General features: G+C 36.0%; 4 protein-coding genes across 6 annotated transcripts; 3 read left to right on the top strand and 1 right to left on the bottom strand.

Annotated features, from left to right (window-relative positions):
• The first annotated feature begins 791 nt into the window (after positions 1 to 791).
• On the top strand, positions 792 to 5,557 carry LOC118032040 (F-box protein SKIP16). Of its 2 annotated transcripts, none has more exons than XM_073410281.1 (5): positions 792 to 1,109; positions 2,072 to 2,794; positions 3,722 to 3,940; positions 4,688 to 4,823; positions 5,305 to 5,557. In XM_073410281.1, the coding sequence occupies exons 1-5, from the start codon at positions 906 to 908 to the stop codon at positions 5,400 to 5,402; spliced, it is 1,380 nt and encodes a 459-aa protein (XP_073266382.1). In that variant the 5' UTR covers positions 792 to 905; the 3' UTR covers positions 5,403 to 5,557. The 2 variants fall into 2 exon arrangements, with proteins under 2 accessions (XP_073266382.1, XP_034892495.1); XM_035036604.2 differs by having other exon boundaries at positions 794 to 1,109; positions 4,717 to 4,823.
• Positions 5,558 to 9,881: 4,324 nt separating this feature from the next.
• LOC118032043 (probable transcription factor PosF21) lies at positions 9,882 to 14,431 on the top strand. 2 transcript variants are annotated; one of them, XM_035036611.2, is made up of 6 exons: positions 9,882 to 10,044; positions 10,368 to 10,407; positions 10,505 to 11,212; positions 11,749 to 11,881; positions 12,075 to 12,159; positions 13,844 to 14,431. In XM_035036611.2, exons 3-6 carry the CDS (start codon positions 10,533 to 10,535, stop codon positions 14,170 to 14,172), a joined length of 1,227 nt encoding a protein of 408 aa, XP_034892502.1. In that variant the 5' UTR covers positions 9,882 to 10,044; positions 10,368 to 10,407; positions 10,505 to 10,532; the 3' UTR covers positions 14,173 to 14,431. The 2 variants fall into 2 exon arrangements, with proteins under 2 accessions (XP_034892502.1, XP_034892500.1); XM_035036609.2 differs by lacking the exon at positions 10,368 to 10,407.
• A 148-nt stretch (positions 14,432 to 14,579) lies between these two features.
• LOC118032059 (protein STRICTOSIDINE SYNTHASE-LIKE 13) lies at positions 14,580 to 16,481 on the bottom strand. Its single transcript, XM_035036638.2, has 4 exons — positions 16,114 to 16,481; positions 15,636 to 15,920; positions 15,381 to 15,548; positions 14,580 to 15,195 (listed from the first exon to the last, which is right to left on the bottom strand). Exons 1-4 carry the CDS (start codon positions 16,479 to 16,481, stop codon positions 14,796 to 14,798), a joined length of 1,221 nt encoding a protein of 406 aa, XP_034892529.1. The 3' UTR covers positions 14,580 to 14,795.
• Positions 16,482 to 19,977: 3,496 nt separating this feature from the next.
• Positions 19,978 to 20,763, top strand: LOC118032124 (F-box protein At3g07870). The gene has a single exon (XM_035036735.1). It carries the CDS (start codon positions 19,978 to 19,980, stop codon positions 20,761 to 20,763), a length of 786 nt encoding a protein of 261 aa, XP_034892626.1.
• The last annotated feature ends 4,591 nt before the right edge of the window (positions 20,764 to 25,354 follow it).

Below are 25,354 nucleotides of genomic sequence, written 5' to 3'. Positions count from 1 at the left end.
AATATCCTAAAAAACAAAAATCTATATAAAAAGATAAGAACAAAACTCGATTTTTCTTTTTAGATATGGTTATTGAAAAAACTCATCACCATTAAACTCATCTTATTAAATGGAATTAATTGAGGATAAAAACGATGAGTTTTGTTTTTTAAAAAGTGACCAAACAAATAACATTTTATTTGTTGTTGTTTTCAAGCGGCTTTCTCTCTCCTCTCTCTTTTTAATTAAAAAGATTAAAATATAAAAAAAATAAAGTTTTAGATCAAGATTGAACTTTTATAAAAAAAAATAAAAATTATAAAGGAAGATAAAGCAAAGTAAGAGGATGAAAAAGAACTTCTCCAATGGATTTTAGATTAGTCATGCAGTTTTGTTTTACATTGTGGAAACTCTTTATTTTGATTTTATCTTTTTTTAACAAATTTTTAGAGAGTGATCATCAAATGGTTCGATTGAAAAGGTAAGAAAAAAATAAGGAGAAAAAAAAAACCACTTTTAGCTAAGCATTTTAATATATTTTGTAATGTAATTGTCATTATAATTGTAATTTACAAAGAAATTTTATGGTACTGAAAAAATAATTAATAAAATTTTATTAGGTACTCTCTCAATCCACTTTGAAAAAAATATTTATAATTTATAAAAATTATATCACAATTTTTTCTTCTATTTATATTTATTTATTTTATAAAATAAAAATAAAAATAATTAATAAAATATCCCTAATTACTTCAAAATTATCTCTAGCATTCCCTTACATCTACGAACGGGAATGTACTAGAATACCACTAAGCACACACTCTCGCTACTATCCCCCGACAACAAACAAGCAAAACCAAGAAACTAAAACTAACCACGTCATAATCAGCAAGAGAAACATTCACATAATTTAGTGAGACAGAGACATGGGGCTGGAATCAGTGGGAGATCTAGCTCTGAACATAATCTTAACAAAACTTGGTCCGAAAGAGACAGTAAAAGTATCATGTGTCAGCAAAAAGTTCAAGGATTTAGCTTCAGAGGAATCTCTCTGGTCATTATTTTGCCGTCAAGATCTTGATCTTTCTGCTCCTCTTGACCATCATGGAAATCATCTGCCTTCTTTTAAGGTAATTTACGATAAATTCAATCATGTTTACATTCTGGGTTCTTGTTGGTTTTTCTATATATGATGAATTCTTGGTAAAGTTTGGAGCTTTATAGTTACTTTCTGCAGCCAATCATTGAAGAAAATTTGTTGAAGTTTAGAACTTTATAGAGTGTTGGTTGTACTGAATTGCTTGTCAAAATGTGTAATTTGGAATTAACTTGGAATTGTAATAAATTAATTAGAACTTTATAGAGTGTTAATTGCACTGAATTGCTTGTCAAAATGTGTAATTTGGAATTAACTTGGAATTGTAATCAATTAATTGCTTCGCCCTTGGACTTGTAGCTTGTTGGTATGTTTTGTTGCTGATTTATTTGGTTTCTGGCTTTCTTTTTCTCTCTCTTTATGAAGAAAGTTTGGTAGTTTATAGTGTTGTTTGCACTAGATTGTTTGTCTTGATGTGCAATTTGGAACGGTAATCAATCATGTCCTTCTCCTTGAAAATTTGGTTTTGTGGCTTGCCGATTTCTTTGTGGACATGTATCCAAACAAGAAGGAAGCGTATTTTGTGGTTTATTCTTATGATGGTCACTGTTTAATCTTAAAATATGATGAATTGGGTGGGATGGCGCCTAGCTTGACTTTCATCGAGTCCAAAAGCTGAATATTTTCACTGTGCGCATATTTTTATTGTTTTTTCTTGGTATGTATTATTCATTTTTTTAAGGAATTAATGAAATTTATATTTATTCATGTAAATCTTGGAGAAAATTATTTGAGGTCATCAGGAATGGTGTGATCCGCAGGATTATAGAGGTAGTAATTGCCTATGGCCATAGTTAGAGATTACTGAAAAAGGGTTTCAAGTTGATGGCATTAAGTTGTAGTTTGGACTAATGCCTTGTTGATTTGGCTTTTATATTAGAATCATGTGATGGCATCATACATGTTTACTTACATACACACACTCTGTTTCTCCAGGCAACTTATAAGTTATGGAGAGAAGCCTTTCGTATGTATCCTTGGCCCCTTGTAAAGCGAGTTAAAAGTTGTTGGGACAGACTCACGAGCTGGTTGACCACGAACTTTCCTGAAGTTAGGGCGACCCTAGGAAAGGGTGCATCAGAAGGTGAGATTCAAAAGTTGGAAAGAATTTTGAAAGTTAAGTTGCCTCTTCCCACAAGACTCCTCTACCGCTTTCATGATGGTCAACATTTCTCAGGCAAAAATCTGTCAAGTGGCATGGCTGGTTGTCCATTGGGCCTGATAGGTGGCTACTGTTTTTATAATCACTTGGTTAATGTCTACTTATTATCACTACATGAGGTGATCTCTAAAACACGGGAAATAGTGCGGCACCTGAACTTACCCAATACATCCGAGTATATTGTTGTGGCTGCTTCATCCTCATACATCGGAAAGTTTTTCTTCCTGAACTGTTCTGATGGCCAACTCTATGTTGGGACCCACAATTTTCCAACAGATGCAGAAATGATGCCGTGTGTACCTCAGGCATTGATTAGTCCAGTCCATGATTTCAACAGTGACCAACAACAGGATGCTATGTTGTTATGGTTAGAAGAACATGGCCGTCGCTTGCACAATGGCATGATCAAACTTCTCGACAAAGGAAATATTAAAAGCATCTCTCAGTTTCCAGAAGAATCTCCTCTCTGTTCAACTGCTGTAACCTGTGGTGTAAAGGTAAGCAATTGTAAATGGGCTTGCTCGTGTAGTTTTATATCAGGGCTTTTTTTTTTTGTTTTCCTTTTTCCTCCTCTTCAGTCTTTGGATAGGATTTTATTTTTTGCTTTCCATGTAGCAAGGTTTGTACGCGATACGCAGTTGTCAAGTTAACTTGGAATGTAGAATTTAATAACTTCTTGGAGAACTGAGCAGGATAACATAGACCTGGGTTGAAATTTTGCAATTAAGGAATTTCATCAATTCTTGGGTGGGGGGTGGAAGCTATCTGTCTCCGGTCCATGTCGAGGGTTAATGGCCCTCTGGCACCTAGGATTCACTTGGAAGGGGGATTAGCTTTTTCCTGGTTCTGCACAAATTACATGCGAGTCAAATAAAAAAAAAAAATGCTAAATTTCATATGTTCCATTTCTTCAGAGTGGTATGTAACAGCTGTTTGTGTTGCACTACCTGAGGCTATATGTTTAATTCAGTGCATGCCTATAACTCTTAACCAATACCGCTGATATAATTTTTTAGAAAATCAACACAATATCTGCTGAATCACACCTGCAGTGTTATTTTGATATGGTATCAACTTATAACTTGCAACACTTTCCTAGTAAAGTGTTGGAGGGAACATATAGTCTCTGAAGTGTCCAAATTTCATGAGTAAAGCAGAGGATGATGTCAATATTATTGAAATCTTTTGGGAATACTCAGTAGAAATGTAATGTTATGCATTCTTGTCTTTGTTAAAGTGCTGCTACTGCAATTTTTATTTGTATCCACGGTTCCCCTGCTGGAATTATGACTCTCATTTTTACTTTTGCTAGAAAGATGAGTAAACATTACTTTCTTTGATACTAAATATGTACATATTTTTATTTTTGTTCTTTTTAAATAAATAGTCATGTATCAACTAAAAGTGTTAGTAATTGTTTCCAGGTTCGTGCTTCTGCTGTTTTTGTCCCAGAGGCTGTTGATCTGGAAGATATTTCTAGAAAATACGTGTTTGCTTATTCAATCCGCATGTCCCTTCTACCAGAAGGATGCATCATCAATGGAATGCACTTCAGCTCTTGCCAACTGCACCTGAGGCACTGGGTTATCAGTGCTAATGATACTGTTGTATCTAATGTCAATGCAGAGGCTGTGATAGGCAAGGTATGGCTTAAAAATTTCTTGGGTAAATATTCATTTCTATCTTGCTTTGAGTGGGAATTTCATTTTCTTTTCTTGGGTAAATAATTGGACTGCACTCACCAATCTTTCCACCCCTTTTTTCCCACCTTGTTCATAGACTTCTCAGGGTCCACCTGTGTGGCCTTCTAGATGCAACAATTGGGAGCTTCTAAAAGTGCCTACTGGGGACAAAGTAGATGATATGAATCTTATGTAATGTCTTAGTTTCCCAATAATTTAAGAAAGCTACCGGGGAGAGTGCATGTGACCTTACTGAATCCATTAGATTGGCAACTTTTATATGGGTTTCCACCCTTTGTGGGGTAACCAAACTCCCAAAAAGAGATGAAGGCATGGTGCTAATTTATTTTCCTTGATTCAACAAACTTGAGCTTTAGGTAGCGTGAAGATCTTACTGGACTGATGCAACTTCTTGGTCCAAAAAAGGGGAGTGAAAAAATAGGAACTGCTGTTGCCCCACTTGATATTTTCCGACTCTACCAATTTGCAAGTTGGATTTCTAGGCCAGTGATTGCCAAGGATGATATGCCATGAATCAGGAATTCACAATAACAATCATATGACACAATAGAAGAAACTTCTTTGTGCCTATAGAACACCATCTAAAAGGGGGGGGGGGGAAAAAAAAAAATTAGTTGCTTTTTGCTGCATATAATCATCAAAAATCCATATTATGAGGATATCTTTTGTTGTTTGGTAATTGTGCAGAATCTCAGACTTAACTTGTATGTTTGCAGTTCCCACTCTTGTTTCCAGGCGAGAAAGAATTTGTTTATGAGAGTTGTTCACCTCTGCCAACTTCTACTGGCTCTATTGAAGGTTCTTTCACATTTGTCCCTGGCAGGTAGTCCACATGGATTCTCCATATCCTATTAGTTACATCACTTCAATATCTTTAGAGCAAGGATTATAAGTCCTGGATGTGTCTGGAATGATCTTACAAAGATGGAACTGCCTTTTAGTTTTATGGCATTCTGTCACTATTTGGGGATTTTTGAGTTTCACATGACAGATACGTAAATCTCATACGCCAATTTGATTGAACTATTATCATTAAATGAATCTGTTTATGGCTGTAGGCAATGCTCACCAAAATAGGGATATATTCGGTTGCTTGATCAGAATCTTGCTAATTCTTATAGCCTTGTAATTGCCAAAACCTAACTGTGGTTTTATCCTTGAACAGAAAATTTGAACACTGCTTTATCCTAGTCCGACAATGATATTAGCAGCAACAGTCACATCTTTCATGCACTAGTTTCTAATGCAAACTTATGCGGCTTTGTTTCTTTGTTTATAACCATATTTCTTTTGGTTTCCTCAAGATTGGCAGATCCAAAAGGAACTCCATTTAAAGTTGAAGTCGGTCGGTTTCCGCTCCAACTGCCAGACTACATTTTCTGATGATCATCCTCGAGGTTGAAGGTCCTCAATAAAGAATACTTCCCTTGTTAATACATATAATAAAGTTGTGTTGTTTGGGGAAAACCTTGCTACATTTCCTGGATTGCCTGTTGTGTGCGAGCCACTGATTTCTCATTTACGAGTGCTTTGGTGGAAATGAACTATCTTCTTTCATTCTTTGCTTTTATATCTGCCATCATACTGTTTCTTAGACTATGAATTCGTTGATTTCAAAAAGTGATTATCAAAACAAAATGTTTTCAAGCCATCCCAGATAACAAGTGTTAGAAATCCTAATGCACAGCTTTTTTTTTTTTTTAGAGCTTTCTCATTTTTGAAGTGCCTAACGGTGAATTGCCAAATCAAGAAAATTTAAAATATTTTCAAGTATTGAATAGTGAATTACCAAATCTTTAGATAGATTACCACAACGTTATGGGAACATTCATAAACAAGCCAAGTTCAGGCATAACAAGCAAACTTGCAGGATTTCTCCCAATTATAACAATGTTGTCTATTGAACCCGTCAAACAAACTCCATATCAAGTCCGGTGCTAAACGCAAGTTTTGCCCCATCCAGTTTGGCTCTAGCTCGGGGTTAATCCAGTTCAATACATAATAGTGTTGATTTGGTTTTGATAGGCTCAAATCTAGGTCATAGATTGATTTGTTCAATCAACTAGTTTTGACCGGATTAAGTTTTGACTTGGTTCTACATAAAAATCAGTCTAGATCCGGTTGAGGTCTGTAAATTACCAGGTTGCCTTGCTGAGTTGAACTGGATTTTATAACAATGTGATTATCTTCTAACAGTTGATTAATACTGAATCATAACAACATGAAAGGATTACAGAGTGTCCTGTTCGGGTCTATGAACACGATAGGATGGTAAGGGTGCATCCAGATCTTATGAAAGGAACTGGTAGGGGAATTACTGGTGATCTCTCAAGAACTATGAGCTCAAATGTTATGCTAATTTATCCATTGATTACAATTTGCAAAATTTTTTAATTAGTTTTATGTTTTCGATTTGATTTGATATAAATTTACTTATCTTACAAGGCAAAACTATTACTGCTACTACTTAACATTTGACTATCCTTATCCTAAACAAACTCCCATCCACCTGCATGATTATTGTTTTCAATTTTTCCTGAGGATGTTGGGTTTGTGTGGTATGGGTTATAATAAATTTTCTCCATTTTATTTTATTCTTGTCTTTGAGAGTACTTTAGCATTGTTGAAGATTGCTTTGTGATAGAAAAAAGGGAATAACAAGGGTACATGAAATGTATTAATAATGGAATATAACAATATAAAATAATATATTTTCTATCTTTCTCAATTCTCAGTTTATTGGTCCTTTATGTCAATTAAGATTATACGTGTGTGTGTGTGTTGTAAAATAAAATCCATACAAATGGAGATAAGCGTTTAATGTAATGATGTAATAGATGGTATGTACCATGTGTATAACATAATATATCACTAGCCGTGTCATACAAATGGAGAAATGTTTTTTTTTTCTTTTTTATTTGATGATAAGTGATTTTTTTTTGTTACTAGGATGATTTTTAGGAAAAAATATTTATATTTATTTTTTATTAAGTTTATAAAATTAAATATTATGCTTAATAATTTTATTTTTTCTAATTTTTTTGGACTTTTATTTTTTTCTTTTATTGTTGGGTTTCCAAGTTTGTTTATGTTGTTTTTTAAGCTTATTAAAGGAGTTGTGAACCTTTTAAAGATGAGGCTACTTGATGTGGTGAATAATTGAGAAATAAAATTTTGAATTAAGGTTTTTGATGTGATGACCATGCTAGGTGGAATTTTGTGTTGTTTGTTATCATTTTTTTCTTGCGTTGTTTTCATCTACATCAGTTGATATTAGAGCTTTGTGTCAGTTGGTATCAGAGCCTAATGGTTTTTAATTACTGTTTGCTTGTTGTGTACTGTAAAATAATCATAGTTGGAAAAGATCACAAAATAAAATGTGTTCATGAAGGAGGGGATGAAGAGGTTACCTCTTGAGAGAAAAACGTTAAAAAGATGGTGATTGAAGATACACACAGTCATATTATAGAGCTTACTTGGCGGTTGGTAAAAAAGACCCAACGAGAATAAAAGCATAGTAATTGTAGGTCCCTGACCAATACTGAAATCTCGTTTCAGAGAAGGTAGCCTTTTGATCATGCATAACATTATAGAGATTTTGGGTTTTGAATTAAACTTCTTGATTTTGCAGGAACTTTATAAGCGAAAAAGTTTATCGATTGGTTAAATGAAGTTGAGAGGATTTTTATATACATGGAAGTTTCAGAGCAAATAAGAGTGAAGCTCATTGCCATTAGATTAAAGGGGTGAACTTCTTTCACCAAAATAAAATAAAATAAAATAAAAAGGTATTGTGAGAGATAAGACAAATAAAAGATTAATTATGGTAAGAAGATGAAGGAGCACTTTCTTTCATTATGGTAGATTCAAACTTTGTATCAATGAATCCATACATTGAGATAAGGTGGGTGAACTTTTGATAAATACACTAATGATTTCTACCAACTAGTAGCCATGAATGATATGTAAAAAACATAAAAATAGTTGGTTTCCATATATTTAAATGGATTATGATAGTCCATCCAAGATGTATTGTGTTTGCAGTCTTTGTACATAGTTTTAGAAGATATTAGAGGGCTTTGATTATAGAGAAATAACAAGTTGTTGGGGGTAACTAACAAATATAGCTTTTAGTTTTACCAGATTAACAATGAGGCGCACACCAATGAACAAACACCATTCGTTCAACCTGAATCAACAACTAAAAAAACCACAAGTCATGGTTCAAGTTCTAGATATAGTTTTAAACTTTTGGTGTTTTAGATATGGTAAAACAAACCATAATGATGACTATTGGTGGAAATGTTAGCCTAAAAAGCTAGTAAGAGATTATTTATTGGCAAGAAAGGGTAATGTATTTTTAAGAATAGAAATATTCTTGAGGTGTGTGTCAATGCTTGATAAGAAAAAAAAGATGAAAAGAAAAGAAAAGAAAGGAAAGGGAAGAAAACCGAGCTTGGACAAGGAGCCAAGCTCGATTTAGGCCTGCTGCCAAGCTACAAACTCAATGCGGGCTAATAGCAAGGTGGTAGGCCCATTTATGGCTTGCTGCCACGGTAGCAACCACGGTTTGACCCCATGCTATCTTGCCAGCAACTCCAATTTTATTTTTGCTTAATCATCAATTTCAATAACTTGAAATTCATCTTTCTCATGACATAAGAAAATATTTATAATATGATAATAAACTCTTTGAAATAAATTATTAAAGATCATTTAAATGATGATTGATGTATTTATTAAACTTTTTTAAATATGTTTTAAAAAATATGATTATCTAACTATCTTAATAAATTCACTATCTTGATTATCGATATTAAAGGTATACATAAATACATCTAATTTTTTTTTCATAGATTCATAAAATCTTTATATCTATAGAATTGATAAGTTCTTTCATGACTAGATTGTCATCTTAAAATTTTCTCATTTACAAATTAATCAATTACAAATTACAATATTTAGTGAAGAAAATAAAATTTTAATATAGTTATTTTATAGTTAAAAAATTAAGCCTAATTAAACTAAATAATTTATAAAATGTGCATGTGTGTGTGTATATATAACCTTTCTTATCCTTTCATCTAGAATTTTAAATATAAGCAAACTTGGTTGGTTCTTAAGTCTTTTAATTTCTTTCCTTTTATTCATAGGTTCTACATATCTCACATAATCAAACCAAAATCTCATCCCTCAAAAGTAAATATCAATCTAAATCTCACTTCATCCCTATTCTCACCTAACTTCCCCTTCACCTCCTATTTTACATTTTAATAATTTGTCCAAACCTTGCCCAATCCACTCTCTCTTTATAGGGATGATAATAAATACTCATTGATTGAGTTTTTTTTTAAAAGGATAATAGTTTGTTTTTAATTTAATGAGATATGGTAGCACCTATGAATAACAATAACAAGAGAAATTGAAATACTTAGAACCTATCAAATTTGGTCATATTAAAAATTCTAGATGAGATGATAAGAAAGGAAAAATAGTTTAATGCACAAACTATAAATTATATATATATATATTGAAACCACAATTTCAGATAAAATTAGATTAATATCCATTAATTTCAAGATAAATTACCATCTATACTCCTCCCTCACCCCTATCTTTTTTACAAAACAGTGGGGAAATCTTGTCCAAGCAATAAAAACTAGAAATCCAAATTTGGAAATTCACAAAGGGTAAAAAGCTATGTAATTATCAATCCCCATACATGGTAATACAAATGCATTTACACCCTCCAAAAACCTACCCTTTTTTTTAATACAAAAATACATACATACATCTATGTGTGTATAAATACATGTTTGGTGTATTGTGTAGATATAGTATATGTGTATACATATAGAAAAAAGGTAAAGTGTGACCATGTGAAATGTCTTGAATATGATTCTCTTTCTGGTTTTTTAAACTTTTTTACACTTTTGGGTTTTTGTTTTTAAAATTAGAATTAGAAGATCTAAAAGACCCCAAAATCTCTCTGAGAGAGAATTTATGTCTGAATTATTTTCCTAGGAGATTCTCTGATTTCCCTGGTAAATTCTTTCTCACCAATCCCAAGGAGCTTTCAGCTGCCTGATTTCTTGGGTTTGCTTACTTTTCCTTGCTTGTTAATAATCCCTTCCTGTTTTTCGTAATTTCTCTGTGTTTTGTGTAATCAGATCTCTCTCATTTTTCTTGGTTTTTTTGTTGTTATGCATAAAGTTTGAAGCTATGTATCAATTCTGATACTTTATTAGGTTTGTTGAGTTTGTGTCTTTAGTTTTTAGTGTTTTGTTGGAATTAGAGTGGATAATCTATTGTTTTGACGTGTAATTTGGGTGTTTCTGAGGGGTTTTTTTTTTTCTGCTTCTCTTAGGTGTTTGAATGTTGTGTAGCTTCAAAATCAAGACTTTTTGGTATTTCACTCTTTGTTGTGTGCAAAATCTTCATTTTTTGGACTGTTTGTTTTTGCCTTCTTGAGTTATTGAACTAGCTGTTTTAAAATTTGAATAGGGTTTTGGGGTTTTCGTGATTTGTCTGGATGGATAAGGATAAATCTCCTGGCAACCATAGTAGTGGTTTACCACCACCTTCTGGGAGGTATTCTTGTTTTTCACCCTCTGGGAGCTCTTATAGCGTAAAACCTGAGCAATCGCCTTCTACATTTCCTCCAAAGGCTCCTGGCAGTAGTTCAGACCCTAGTCATTTCGGTCATGGATTGGATTCTAATCGATTTAGTCATGATATCAGCCGAATGTCTGATAACCCACCTAAGAATTTGGGCCACCGTCGTGCCCATTCAGAGATTCTCACTCTCCCTGATGATATTAGCTTTGACAGTGATCTTGGTGTTGTGGGTGGTGGTACAGATGGGACAACTTTCTCTGATGAAACTGAGGAAGATTATTTGTCAATGTACCTGGATATGGATAAGTTCAGTTCATCCTCGGCCACATCTGCTTTTCAAGTTGGGGAGTCATCGGCTCCACCAGTGCCAGCACAGCCACTGGCACCACTTCCTGCAACAATGGATTTGGGTGCTGGTCCTAGCGAAAGGCCTAAAGTTAGGCATCAACATAGCCTCTCAATGGATGGCTCAACAACTCTCAAGCCAGAGATGCTCATGTCAGGTTCTGAGGAGGCATCTCACGCTGACAAGAAGTCCATATCTGCGGCAAAGCTTGCTGAACTTGCACTTATAGATCCAAAGCGTGCAAAAAGGTATCCTGTCTAACATTCTTTTAATTTTTCTATTGTTAAGGTGTGATTTGTTATATTATGAGATTGCTTTCGATGCTAATTTCATTTAGTAATATCGTGTTTGGTTGGGAAGTTTTGCATGAAAATTAAAAGGTTGTGCCTGTTCTAAGAAATTGAATGTTTTTGAAACATTTTGTTTGTTTTGGGCGTCTTTGAGTTAGTTATTGGCTCCCTAACAACAGTCTTATTAAGTGCTGAATTTAATAGTTTTCACTTTTCATAAGGTACTTGTTGTAGTGATGCTCGGCTTATGAGGGAGTTGTTTTAGGAATAGTTAGTTATACAGATGGTACAGAATCTGTGTTAGGCTGTTAAATAAAGTTTACTGGTTGTATAAAAACTATGGACTTGAATTCCTCTGCTGCAAAGTCCACATCTCTCTCCACTCACATCCTTCTTATTTTATACCCTTCTCTCCTGGGGGGAGAAAATAGACATGCAATCTTCTTATGTATTTTGGATTGACATCTGACGTGTTCTTTTCTGTTCAATCTTAGGATTTGGGCTAACAGGCAATCTGCTGCAAGGTCCAAGGAAAGGAAGATGCGCTACATAGCTGAACTTGAAAGGAAAATGCAGACACTGCAAACAGAAGCAACGTCGTTGTCTGCTCAATTGACTCTTCTTCAGGTAAGTCGCAAAAGCTCAAAGTGCTTTTTTATTTGTGAACTGTATCTGGTTTGACTTGATCGTACCATGGAAGTTGTAGCCTACCTTTCATGTTTTCTGTATGTTATTCAAATTAGTAATGTTGCTATCCAGAACACATTAATGTATGTTGTATTGATAGTAGATCTATCTTGCTTTGGTTATGTTGTGACAGAGGGATACAAACAGCCTGACTGCTGAAAATAGTGAACTGAAACTGCGTTTGCAAACGATGGAGCAACAGGTCCACTTGCAAGATGGTAAGGGTCTTGGCTGAACTTTCTAAATACAATCAGACAACTTCAGTTGCTTTTTTTGTTCCATTTTTCATCAATATTTGTTATTTCATTATGATTTTTATGAAGAGGCATATCAAAACCCATTGATGCATAAAAAGTGTACGAGTGCAAACTACAATATTGCCCTGTTTTATCTTTTCTTGCCCATGTCATCTAATAGTGATATCCACTTATGTCAGCGTATGCATGGGCTCGATATTTGGCATTAGTTGTGTATGCTTCATCAGTCTATGACATGCATATTGCCATGCACAGGCTTGTCTATTTTCTGTGCTGTGAGCAATCTAGATTTGCTTAGAACTATTGTTTCAATATGGCAGCTGTGCGCAATCACACATACAGAGACTTGTCTATTTTCCGAGCTGTGTGCAATCTTGATTTTGCTTAGAACTATTGTTCAACATGGCAGCTGTGCTCCATCTAGATTTTGCTTAGACCTATTGGTCAATATAGCATCTGCATGCACTGAACTTCTCCTCCTATGTCAGTTGACACACACACACAGAGGCTTGTCCATTTTCTGAGCTGTGCGTGATCTAGATTTTGCTTAGAAATATTGTTCAATATGGTATCTGCATGCGCTAAACCTCTCTTTCTCCCTCTTACGTCAGTTGATCAGTGAAGAAAAATTAATATACTCCTCTGTCTAGTGGCCAGGCATGCTGATTACTTGTCATTTATAACACATTTCAGTGCTAGAGGATTTTGTGGTTGTTTTTGTTGAGCTAAATATGGGATCATCTGTGGTTCTCTGTATGGTTGATTATATTGGTATTACTTTGATTATTTGTTGATATTAGCCTGGAGCATGCATTAAAACCATAGTTGGGAGTTATTTATTTCATTCCTTGATAAGGGCCTAGGGCTAGGAATTGAGCTGACTTTTCTTAATTAGTAAGATAATAGGTGTTACTTATGTTCCTTTTCAGTTCGGAAATTCTCCAAAATATGCATACTTCAGTCGTCTTAAAGTCGAGTTTTGGGTATTATTTATTTATGAGTCGGAAATGAATGCGCACTTGTTAGCATTCAACTGATGGTGTACTTTGCTTGGGATGCAATAATGTTCTGATATGGTGGTAGTTATGGATAACGATAAGAAATGTCTACCACATGAGGAAATAAATTTTGAAGTTTCTAAGATGATATAAGATATAGCCTGGGTAGATTGAGTGGCATGTAAAAGGTGTCAAGGATGCTATGCATTGAGTTATATAGATTTTTTTGGGCCTTGCTGATGGATGTTTATTGCAGAAGTGATTGTTGTTTATAAAGTTGGTGTTCAAGTAGCTCTGCCACTTCCAAATTCTCGTGCATGCTATTTATTTTGTGAATGATTTCTCATGAACTCTAAAAAATTATTGCTAACTCACCCTATGCTTTGAGGTTTATAACTTACCTTGGAAGGCGGTAGTTTTTATTCTCATCCAGGGTTGTGAATAATCTCTTTTTTTCTTTTTCTTTTTTGTATCACGCATCTGGAACTTGAGATGACTTTGTTAATACTATTAAATAGGAGGAGGTAGTCAATAAAATTTGCACAGCGTCCCTGTTTCTGTGTGGTTTTGCATATTAATTCTGAAATTATTTGGATTACCACCTTCTTTTGTTACTCGTCTTAATGATGTTATTTGTTTTGCAATAGCCTTGAATGATGCACTGAAAGAAGAAATTCAGCATCTGAAGGTACTGACTGGTCAAGTGCCAAACTATGCATCTTTTGGAGGAGGCCAGCAATTATATCCCAATAATCAAGCAATGCATACTTTCTTAGCTGCACAACAGTTTCAACAACTCCAAATTCATTCTCAGAAGCAGCAGCAGCAGCAGTTCCAGCTGCATCAGCTTCAACAGCAACAACTTCAGCAGCAGCAGCAGCAGCAAGGTGGGGATTTGCAAATGAGAGTATCAATGGCTTCTTCAAGCCAGAAAGATAATTCATCTGAGGATAATTCCTCTTCATCAAAGGACTGAGAATAGCATGATCATCAGACCAGCTACAGAATGTTCTGTCTACTGTTGTTTACATCCTAGTTACAATCTGTTGTCACATAGGACATTTACCTTTTGTCTCCAGTCTTCTAGATACATTACATTCATACCTCATTTAGGCGGGTTCTATATTCTAGTTTCCTTGAAGATTGAGTTTATAGCTTAAGCATTTAATATGTTATAGTTTATGTAGAACCTTGATGCAATCATGGGCCTTTGATGGCGATTTGTTGATTCAAAATTCTAAGCTTTGTCCTCGGGTGTACCCTTGTTCTCTACTTCTTGTGTGATATGGATGCTTGTGTGTTTGATCACCTTTGTTACTATACCACAGCCTTAAATTCACAACTTCAAGATTCTTCTAGTTACTGCATTTTTCTTGACTATTAAGCTACAAAATTCAGGATTTATTTGTCAAAACATCTTATTGATCACAAGGGGATGAAGATCTCAAGGAAAAAAAAAACTCGGGGGGAAGAGAGCTTGAAAGTGACAGAGAAGCCTGCAAGTTGTTTAACCATTGCTAAATGAAGGAAATTCCAAATTAAAGGCAACATTTAGTCATTTAGTACACAACAAAATAACCATCGAGGATGGTCTTGATGCTAGGGATAAGGAAGGGTAGCAATATGGTTATGAGCTACAGTTCCAATCCATAGCTTCCCTTCTACTTCTCTAACTTCACTCACTAGCTTCATTACCACACCCTTCGGATCCTCAAGAACTTCCAAGATTTCTCCGTTCTCATTGAAGAGGGAAACAACTGTGTACATCTTCATGCCCATCAGCCACGCTAAGTACCTCATACGGATTGGTAACCGGAAATAGACACTCTTCACCCATGGATTGTGTGTAAGAACCTCTTGTGCTGCTGTCCTGCAACAATCTATTGCAACCCAGAATTGGCCTTTTTCATTCAATCTTACATTGTCTGGAAAGCCAGGCAAGTTCGCAACAAGTTCCACCTTTCCGGTTTTCGGTCCTTCTAGCCAGTATTTCATTATTCTGTGGCATTACCATAACAAAATGATCAAGCTTATTATTACTTTGTAACCTACAAAGCGTTAATGTTCATGATGTTCATAGTCCAGTATTTGAATAGAGTACTAATTTTGGATCTTACAACACCACCGTTATGTCAGAATTCTGTGAAACTTTTGTGGAATTACAGAGATATCTATACACATTACCTGCAATTGGTGGTCTCAGTGAAGACCAGGAAAGTTTGATCCTTAGATAGCTGAACTCCATTTGGAAATGCTAAGCCATCCAATACAATGTGAGTCGTTTTGGTAGGAGGGTCATATCTGAGAAGCCTACCAGTGGATTCTCCTTCCAACAATATGAAGAAATGGTCCCTGCAAAATAAATTCCTATTAAAATCTCCAAAACTTAACAAAATTAGCCAAATCTTGTAAAAACAGCTTGTTTTTGTGTACTCTTACACTCTGTCGTATCTTTTGCTGGTGTCAGTAAAGAAGATGGATCCATTCTTGTGAATGTCAAGGTCATTTGCAAAGAGTATTGGTTCCCCTCTCACATGAGTGGCCAAAGGAGTAGCAAGTCCTCCTTCAGGTCCAGCAACCAGAAGGCCATAATAAGCATCAGCAATGTACAAATTTCCACTCTCTTTGTGGAACCTCAGACCTAATGGACGACCACACGGTTTCTCATGCTTCCATTGCTTAGATGTGGTTGAGTCAACTCCCCTAGCACAAAGTTTCTCTGACCTTTCAAAGCCAATTCAAAGAATAATTAGCATGTTTCAAAGCCAATTCAAAAAATAATTAGCACAAATTTTTTCATGCTTCCATTGCTTAGATGAACTTGATGATCCTCTTGACTTGTTGAGATATATAGTGGGTTAATTTTCAACCAAATGAAAATATTGTGTGTTTTCATGATGTCATTAATAGAACTCACCAGTTTGTGGAAACAAGAGCAAATGTTTCCCATCCAACATCCTCTCCCATCCATCTCACAACACGTCCATCAGCCAACCCAGCATAAGGGCCTCGCCCCAGGCTGTCGAACTCCAACGATTCAGGGCCGAAAACTTCATCGACAAACTCCAAATTCCCGGACCCTAATCTGCTTTTATTGTCTCTAGGCCAGTTTTCCATGACTTGCTTGTAAGGTGCAAGGTCATGCTTGACAGGCTTGAAATCATGGTGTCCCAAAGGTCCCATTTTAAACGGATCCATTATAACAAAACCTATAGCTAAAGCAAGTACAAGGAGAAGCGGATGCTGCAACAAGGTCCCATCTCTTTGTGATCCTTTCTTCTCCATCCCGAGGATCTTTGTTAGAGAGAATGTGGGTTGTGGTAAGGAAATATCTAGTAGGGGTGCGAATGGTGGGTCATGAGGACACAACTAAGTGGATTTTCATATGTTAAGGAAATTGAGAGCATGCAGTGTTTGTGATTTCATTGCGTTCAGAAGTAGGTTGTCTGTTGTTGGCCATGTTAGTTGCATTTTTTCTTATTGTTGAGAAATAAACAAGAAATTATGATTTCCTTGTGGGAATGCGAGTTGAATTTTATCAATAAATGTAATTCAATCAAGACATGCAAATGTGAGCATTTCCTTCATGAATGGAATCTTCTCAACTAGTAGTGAAAGCAAGTTTAGCTGCATAAACAGGCAATGCAATGTGTACAAAACAACTTCTGTAGGACAACTGCAGAGGATAAGCCTCATCATGATAAAGCTTCAAAGGCAATAATAGAATGTCATTGCCTTTTCAAGAGCTTTATCCCTTTGAAATCCCATCAATTAATTCTGAATTCCATGCCATTTACATATTCTTATGTCATTTGACAGAATTAAGACCAATTATTATCATTTTGTTTGAACATTGGAGGTCTAAAAAACCCCATCAATTATTATCATTTTCTACCAAGACAACTAGCAAAGAAACATGATGGTATAATCAATAGAAACAATGGTAATCAACAGAAGAACTGTTGAGTCAAATTGGAAGAGAAAATGATCTGAACAATCCATGTGATTATAGAAGATGTTTTAACACTAGTACTAGTAATTAACAACATAAATCAATCAGAATCACAGAGTCCATTGGAGCCTAGCTATTGCACTAGCAGAAGCATTGGAAGCAGTATATCAGCAAGAAAACAAGATCCCATTTACTGATTTGAATATAGTGTAGAGATCATATTGCAGCTGAAAAGAAATAACATGAAACATATGATAAAAGAACAACTGTCAGATGTTTGTAGCAAAATTACTATGTATGATACATAAATTAAAGAAAAACAACAACTAAACACAAACAAAAGTCCTTCAAACTGTCAGCAAATTAAACACAGACAATTCTTCCCTTCAGGGTTTTCGACGATCCCATTTAAAACCCTTCAAAACTTTTGAGCTATCTCCCACCACATCTTCAAGGGAAGCAAAGCCTGGTTTGTTAACAGAGGTAGAGTTGTAAAAATTATGTCCTCCCTTTATCCTTCTTTACGAGACCTTTCCTTTCGATTGTGCAAAAATAATGTTATAAATTTTCCATCTTCTAATAGAACGTTCCTGTTCTCCAAAAAATCTATCACTTGAACATCCCTTGAATAGCAGTATCTAATATTGAAATCCATAACAAGAATCTCAGTCCAAGATCCCTCAACGCCATACTTCTTCATCAGCCATACCTTGGCAGATTTCGGATTTAAACTATGATCACAACTACAAAAATAAATGGAGTCTTCAAATAACCCTACATCTACCTTTGATTTAGAATTTTGAAAATCTGGTGGCAACGAGAGTGATATAAATTTCTCAGTTTCAAATCAAAAGCACACATTCGAATCAGCCACCGAACTGTCCATGATAAGCCAATTGAATATCATTAAGCTTTTAATAATAGCTTGGAGTTCTTGATTTTTTTTTTTTTCGTTCTTAAAGCTTTCATCACCGAATATAAAAATTGCTTTTCAATCATTAATTTGATTGAGCTTTTTTCTAATTAATTTAATCTTTCTTGATCTTCAATTTTAGTATTTGTTTGAATTAGAAGAATACTTATTTTACTTGGATGATCAATCTGATTCTATATATATTATATATATTAGAAAGTTTTATTGGTTTATAAGAGAAAACAACAAATTAATCAAAGATACAAAGAAAAAAAAATTATTAGCTTTCTTATCCTATATTGTTGGGTGGATCTTGAAAGATATGAAAGACCTCTCTCGAAGCCATACTTATAACTTTCATCAAATATAGCTTTTCACATAATTCTATATGTATTTATGAGTTTAAGTTTACTTACTTTAAATTTAGCATTTGTTTCCCTCCTTTTCCTGCTAGTGTAAAAAGAAGTGTTTTGAGTCATTGTTATTTGACTCGGACCTGCTCTTATTAGAACATCTCATCAAGTCATTTCTTGTATAAGTAAAATTGAGAGTACTCCCCTTAATCCATCGAGCAAGATGGTAGAAAGTAAAATTGTAATTGCAAGATCAATCTATAGCTTGCTCCTCGAATAAAAGTTTGTTTCGGGCTATCGATCTAAATACTCCAAAAAATCCAAACATTCAGTATGAAAATAGCTCTCCGGTGAAACTTTCCACTCACCATACTATACCATTCCTGCAAGAGAGTGTCAACTGAATTCGGCGTACAACCCTGGTAACCAAGCCATCCCATGAAACTGGTTCAAAACCTCCAGGTTTCATAACAATGAAGGAGCAAATGAGAAATTGATTCAATTTCAGATACAAAAAATGGACAAAGTGCACATTGTGGTGAATAATGTGCCTATATGGAAGGAACCCTATTGTGCTGAGACTACCTAGAAGCATTTACCAAAGGAAGACATCCACTTTAGGAGGCATCCAGCCGTCCAAAGCAGATCAGAAAAAGAATTAGCCCTTGGATTACAAAATCTCTTTCGTTTATTCCATGTAATTATTTTGTTATGTAAAACCCACTGTTTTTCAGTATTAATCGATACATTAACAATATTTCATTGTGTAGAGAGAAGTATATCCCTTGGCTTGATCAGTGTCAAGGAGAATCTCGCTACTTTCACTTTGCAGCAAACCCTAGGCCCTTGGATGGTTTTTGTAATTATCTCTATTTTTTTTAATCTTATTTTGGTTATTTAATTTAAAAATTCTAATGCTAACTGAATTTTATTCTCCTTGCATGTAACGATTCTTTTCCTATAAGGATTTAGGTATTGTACTAGTATAAATCGGGCAGCCAGGTTTTTTTCCTATAGCTATAAGCTGCCTAATGACCTTCTTCCTACCTAAGTTTTTCACCACATAGCGGCTGCCTTTTCACTATTCAAAGTATTTCTTTCAACCAGCAGCATCTGAAAACAATGTCCTGCTATATATCAAATCTGCCGAATCATATCCTTGAAACAATCTTCTCCAAAGCCCCCATCTCTACTCTTAAAAGTTGCAGGGACGTTTGCAAGTCATGGAAACATATTCTTACAAACCCTAGTTTTGCCCTACTCCATCAACATGGAAGTGCGAATAATAACCTCATTCTTTGTTTGGGAACTAAATTCATAGGATCATATTTCGAAAGAAATATTTACTGGCTTGAATTTGGAGAGCTTAGCCACTTTAATCTGGCAAGAACTTGGGCGTTGGAGCCTGATCTCAACGTCGACTTTGTCAATTCATGCAACGGCTTGGTTTGTTTATGCTTGACACGATTCAATTTTGATCGTATTTTGTGCGCATCAAACCCTATTACAGGTGAGTTTGTGCATCTGCCGCAACTTGAATATGATAAGTACTGTAAAACGAATATGTGTGGACTTGGATTTAGTTCGAGCACAGGTCAATTTAAGGCTATCAGAATTTTCTCAACGAGGGAAGACAGTATTTTGCATGCTGAGACATATACGTTTAGAGCTGAGACTATTATATTTAATGATAAAGCAACACCAAGAGGCCTTGGAACTGATACTTGGAGAAGCATTGGGATCGTTCCGCAGTATAACGATTGGCGTAAATATTGTTGGAGATCTTTCAATGCATTTGTTAATGGATCTTTCCATTGGATTATCGATATCGACGACGATTATGACCGTACAAATATTATATACTCTTTCAATTTTGAGAGTGAGCAATTCAGAACATTCTTACTGCCGGTTCCTCCAATAGATGCCGACTATGGTCATTGTTATCAATATGCAGATCTTGGGGTTCTTGGGAACTCCCTCTACTGTTCTTATTTCAGTTACTTGCCTTGTGATGATTGTATTAATCTATGGGTAATGAAAGATTATGGTGTTGAGGATTCTTGGGCTGAAATGCTGGTTATAGAGCACCGTGTGCCTTTCTGGGAACCAAGGGATTTCAAGGTGATCAAGTTCTTTGAAAATAGGAATATTCTGTTCTTGGCTGACTACTACCTGTGGTTTTATGATGCTGAGAGAAAATGTTATGAAAGGGTGGAAGATGCTGAGATTATATCTTTTCTTTATGCAATATCTCATTCTCCGACCTTCGCCTCTATTAAAGATATCATGGCAGGAGGGATCGGAAACTGTCGAATGAGAGATGAAGACAATCGATCCACTGAAACTTAGCCTGTGATACATCAAGTAGGATTGCACGCTAGTTCAAAAAGAAAAGGTGCTAGGCATCACTGCTGTTGCTTCTAGTTTTTTTCCTTAGTTTTAAATCAAATTATTTGTTGATTTCCAGACTATAATCATGTTTTTCAGTTTGAAGTTATTTCATCAAAGCCATTGTAGCTTATTGCTCTCTTTGCTACTCATGGTTGCTCTGGTTGTGAATTTAATTACGTTGTTCAGCTATAAAATAACTTGATACGATAGACCATCATCTTGCATTCTGAGTTGCTGACAGATTAATCCTTTTTTTTCCTGGCAACCGAAGAAGAAAAGGCAGTAATTCATGTTAAATGCAAGAGGTTAGCAAGGGCCAACTTTATCCTTTTCTCAGGGATCTTAGATGAAAGAGTATTAGGAGCGTTGTCGACTCCAACTATCATCCATGTACTATATATCCATATATACGAGATCTGACCAACTACCCATCCTACCTCCTTTATGTTCTTTTATGATTTCTAAGAGTTGATTCATCCTTTTAACTATTGGTGTTCATGCAATTTCTAATAACAATAGATAAAGATAATAAGGAAAACAAAGAAATTAAGTTTTAACTTATTTAGGATTCCAGTGGCTAGAATGAATTCTCTGGTTTCTCTATGTTTGCTTCTGCTTAACCATACTTTTGAGGGAAAAAATGGTGGGAGTCAAGGATTAGACCATGTTTAGTTTAAGATTAATGGAAACCAATGAGGTTATTTCGATAAGTAGACAATAAATGATAGATGAAGCAAGGAGAAACCTGAAGACAACTGGAGCTATATCATGACAGAGCTAATTAAGGCTACACAACCAGCAAAGAGAGAAACAATAGACAGGATCAGAAAGTCAGGAAAAGAGGGAACCAAAAAGAGTAAAAAAAAAAAAAAAAAAAGCCAAGACATAGAAGCTCCACTGCAAGAATCTGCTGAAAAACCATATCAAGTAGAATTTCTTGATTTCGCCAGTAATGGATAAAATATTTTCCTGACAAATTTTCATCGTAAACTCAACTACTCATATCCACTCATTTGCTACCACTAGCTAACCCAATTCTCAGGCCCATCAATCATTTTTTTATTGTTTATGAGCCCCTCAAATTACAGGCAATTTCATGAATCTTAATTTCACTAGTTAATGACGAGAAGGGCATGTGGGGTTTTTTGAACACATAATGTGTCGTGAAAATGATAAATCTAAAAAATTTTTAAGAGTTTTAAGAATCTACAGAATTAGGATTGTTCAGGATTGATGTTAAGATTACCTAAAATTTATATATTTATTTTAGTTTTAAATGTTTGTTTTAAGACTTGATTGTTGCAAACCATAAATCGTTTAATTATTCAGTCTCTAATAGTAATCCACATGATCTATTAATGATAAATCTCTTAAATTTTTTGAGAAAAATTTTAAAAAAATTAATAGAGGTTACTATACCATAAATTGTTAGATTTTTTATATATTTTTTAAATGTTTTTATATTATACTTTAGTCATCGGTGTAGTGCGGGAAAATAGAAGTAGAAGTGTTTTTTTTTTTGTTAATGAATCTATTCATTGGCTTTTACGAAGAACAGGTGCCAATCAGGGAATATGTGCTTTCAATTTTGACACCGAACGATTTAGAACATTCCCACCACCTCTTCAAGCTCTTGCTAGGGGACAAATATTCTACGTATTCAAATTTTGATGTGAGCACTTTTGGAGACTCCCTCTGTATGTATTATCAGGCCAAGAACAACCTCGAGGTACGTAGATGTATGGTATGGGTGATTATGAAAGAATATGGTGTTGCAAAATCTTGGACAAAAATACTGGTCATGGAAGACTCATGTAAGTTGGAGCTGAATAGCTTCTCAAGGAATGGGGATATTCTGTATGTGCGATGCAATGAGTATTGGGGATTCTGCTTCCCCTGCGTAACGGTGGTGTTCATGATCATTGCTCAAAAGAGGCTAAGCACACTAGCACACAATATTTAACGTGGTTCAGTAAATTGCCTACATCCACAGGAGAGATAGATATTATTAGATATAGAGAAAGAATACAACACACGGAGGAAGATCACATCCATTCAACTCCCGTCTCTCATTGCTACATAGGGCAGCAGGGCTGCTGGTGGCAGCCCTTCTCTTTCTTTCTCTCTTCTTCTTTTTTGTAGCTCTCCTACAAGACTCTCTCTCTCTCTCACTAGTGTTTCTCTCTATTCTCTCCACACCCTTCAAACCATCAGCTCTGATACCAGTTGTTGGGGATACCGACGACCGGTGATGTACTGATAATTGCTCATAAGAGGGGAAGCACACTGACACAATATTTAACGTGGTTCGGCAAATCGTCTACATCCACGGGAGAGAGTCCATATTATTTAGAGATAGAGAAAGAACACAAAACAAATACATGGAGGAGGAGGATCACTCTACTCTACTCTACTCCCAGCTCTCTTTGCTGCAATGGCAGCAGCTCCTCTTTCTCTCATCCTCTCTATTGCACTCACATGCTCTCTAACTTCTCACATTTTGCTCTCTAAGATCATGCCTCTTTTATAGGCATCAATGGCAGCTCCTCTTGCTCCTTTGTCATCAATGGTGGCTGCCAAACTCATCTCTTCTTCAACAAAGGCTGCTGCCAACTTCTTCTCTTATTCAACAATGGTGGCTACCAAAGTCAATGGTTGTAGCCACCATTTGTTGCACATGTAATGGCAACATACCTAACAATCACCCCCTTTGCCATTCATGTGGGGCAATTGTTTGCTTGCTTCTTCAGCACAAGCTTGCATCTTGCAGCTCTTCCAAGCTTACCATTCTGAGAGCATCTGTGGCCAAGTTTACAGGTACTCGCCTAACCTTTCAATCACCAGAGTCACCAAAGCACACCTTTTCTCAAACAAAAGGATCACTACAACCAGATGGTCTGCCACTTCACATCTGAAGAGTGTTAATGCTTGTCTCTAGAACACAACATTCTCCTTCGAGCGTATCAACCATGCTCGGTCCGGAATGATTCATCAAGCCTCACACCAATGCTTACAACACCCCCTCAAACAGAAATTTCTATTTTCAAGTGCGACAGTCATTATCTAAGTATCTCAATATGATCACGAGCTCACCACTCTTCCAAGAGTCTACTCATCCAGGAGTTGCGTATGCCCTCTGTTCCATCCTAGGAACCACGCCTTACTTCTCCGTGAGTCTCTCGCTCTTAGTCTTAATAGTCCAGGTAGCTCTCTACCTTTAACCATGGGGACAACCCATTAAGGTTGATCCATATCTGTCTTGATACTGTGAGTATTACAATGCCATCACCGAGCTCACCACCTTGACAAGAGTCAACTTGTTTCTGGAACCTGCGCATGCCCTCTACTCCTTCATAGCAGTCGCGTCTTAATGCTCCACAAGTCATCCAATTATTGTCCAAGGCAAATGTCTTCTAGCTCATTGATCTTTAGCATGGGGGCAATATCAATGAAAGTCAATCCTGCATTTGTCTTCATACTCATCATAGCCTTTTCATTGGCTATACACTTGTCCACTTATATCTAGCCATCACATCGGCTCTAAGGCGTTCTGTAATTGGGGCTCCTATCATGACCCTCACACCTCTCCTAAGGTGTCTTCGCTCATTGTCATGGGGCGGTCTGATCTTGAGCTCTTATCATGGCCCTCACACCTTCTCCTGAGGTGTCTCCGCTCGTCGTCATACGGCGGTCTAAACTGGCCTCACATTGTGCCCCTCACACCTTCTCTCTAAGGTGTCTTTGCCTTTCATAGGCAATCGCATCCTCCTTCAGCTGGGATGCTTCAGTGGCTCTAAGATTCTCTACCACCATGTGGACTTGGGAGAGATTACTGCCACTCATTACATAGAAAGAGAAAGTTGTGAATTCTCCACCTCGATTTCTATGTTTGGAGCTTCTACGCCTTTCTGCTTGACAACTCCACCTACACCACCTCTCTTTGGTGTCTTCGCCTTTTATCACAAGCGTTTGCACCCCCTCAATTAGGTGCCTCTACAACAGCTCATCTTTTCATCCTTGCATGCATTGGAAAGGTCCTCGCGTGTTGTCTTCATCAAGAGCACAAGAGACTTCCTATTGCACATAGTCTCTGCTCTGAGCTTCATCTGGGAACTCTTCTTCTCCTTGCACCTGTTGTCTCAATACAGTACCTCGTTGGATCCTTCGGGTACTCCTGCACAATCTCCGTGTGCCCTCGTGCAATTTTTGTTCTCCAGATTTCTCCTTATTCCTTGCTTATGTTTGACAGCAGCTCATCCCGTCACAACACCTATCCAAGTCAAAATAAGGTGCCAATCTTTATCCTATTACTGTATTTCTCTTCAATTATCAGGGTCTTCATCAATGCTCCCCTCGAGAAATCACAGTCACCGAATCTACCTTCTTTGGAGAAATCACCACTCCATCAGATCCTTGATCATACGGAACCCAACTGTTCCCCTTGTGTCGTCTTCCTGCTAGTCTTCACCAATTTCATTACAAACTGTTACATATACGAAAATAGTACCGAATGGATAATCCTTTCACTAAGCAAGTTCCCAGGAAAGAT

The sequence above is a fragment of the Populus alba genome, chromosome 7 (genome assembly GCF_005239225.2).
Source record: "Populus alba chromosome 7, ASM523922v2, whole genome shotgun sequence".
Classification (NCBI taxonomy): domain Eukaryota; kingdom Viridiplantae; phylum Streptophyta; class Magnoliopsida; order Malpighiales; family Salicaceae; genus Populus; species Populus alba.
Note: the sequence above shows the minus strand (reverse complement) of the source record. Positions and strands in the feature narration are given on the sequence as shown.

What these genes read in the sequence shown, in the direction of transcription:
- LOC118032043 (XM_035036609.2), top strand. Translation starts at nt 10,533, where the DNA reads ATGGATAAGGATAAATCTCCTGGCAACCATAGTAGTGGTTTACCACCA. An exon ending in CTCAATTGACTCTTCTTCAG is followed by an intron (nt 11,882 to 12,074) that starts GTAAGTCGCAAA and finishes ATGTTGTGACAG; the next exon opens with AGGGATACAAACAGCCTGAC. An exon ending in ACAGGTCCACTTGCAAGATG is followed by an intron (nt 12,160 to 13,843) that starts GTAAGGGTCTTG and finishes GTTTTGCAATAG; the next exon opens with CCTTGAATGATGCACTGAAA.
- LOC118032059 (XM_035036638.2), bottom strand. Translation starts at nt 16,481, where the DNA reads ATGGAGAAGAAAGGATCACAAAGAGATGGGACCTTGTTGCAGCATCCG. An exon ending in GCTCTTGTTTCCACAAACTG is followed by an intron (nt 15,921 to 16,113) that starts GTGAGTTCTATT and finishes TGGCTTTGAAAG; the next exon opens with GTCAGAGAAACTTTGTGCTA. An exon ending in ACTGAGACCACCAATTGCAG is followed by an intron (nt 15,196 to 15,380) that starts GTAATGTGTATA and finishes GTAATGCCACAG; the next exon opens with AATAATGAAATACTGGCTAG.
- LOC118032124 (XM_035036735.1), top strand. Translation starts at nt 19,978, where the DNA reads ATGTGTGGACTTGGATTTAGTTCGAGCACAGGTCAATTTAAGGCTATC.
- LOC118032040 (XM_073410281.1), top strand. Translation starts at nt 906, where the DNA reads ATGGGGCTGGAATCAGTGGGAGATCTAGCTCTGAACATAATCTTAACA. An exon ending in CTGTAACCTGTGGTGTAAAG is followed by an intron (nt 2,795 to 3,721) that starts GTAAGCAATTGT and finishes AATTGTTTCCAG; the next exon opens with GTTCGTGCTTCTGCTGTTTT. An exon ending in TTCACATTTGTCCCTGGCAG is followed by an intron (nt 4,824 to 5,304) that starts GTAGTCCACATG and finishes GGTTTCCTCAAG; the next exon opens with ATTGGCAGATCCAAAAGGAA.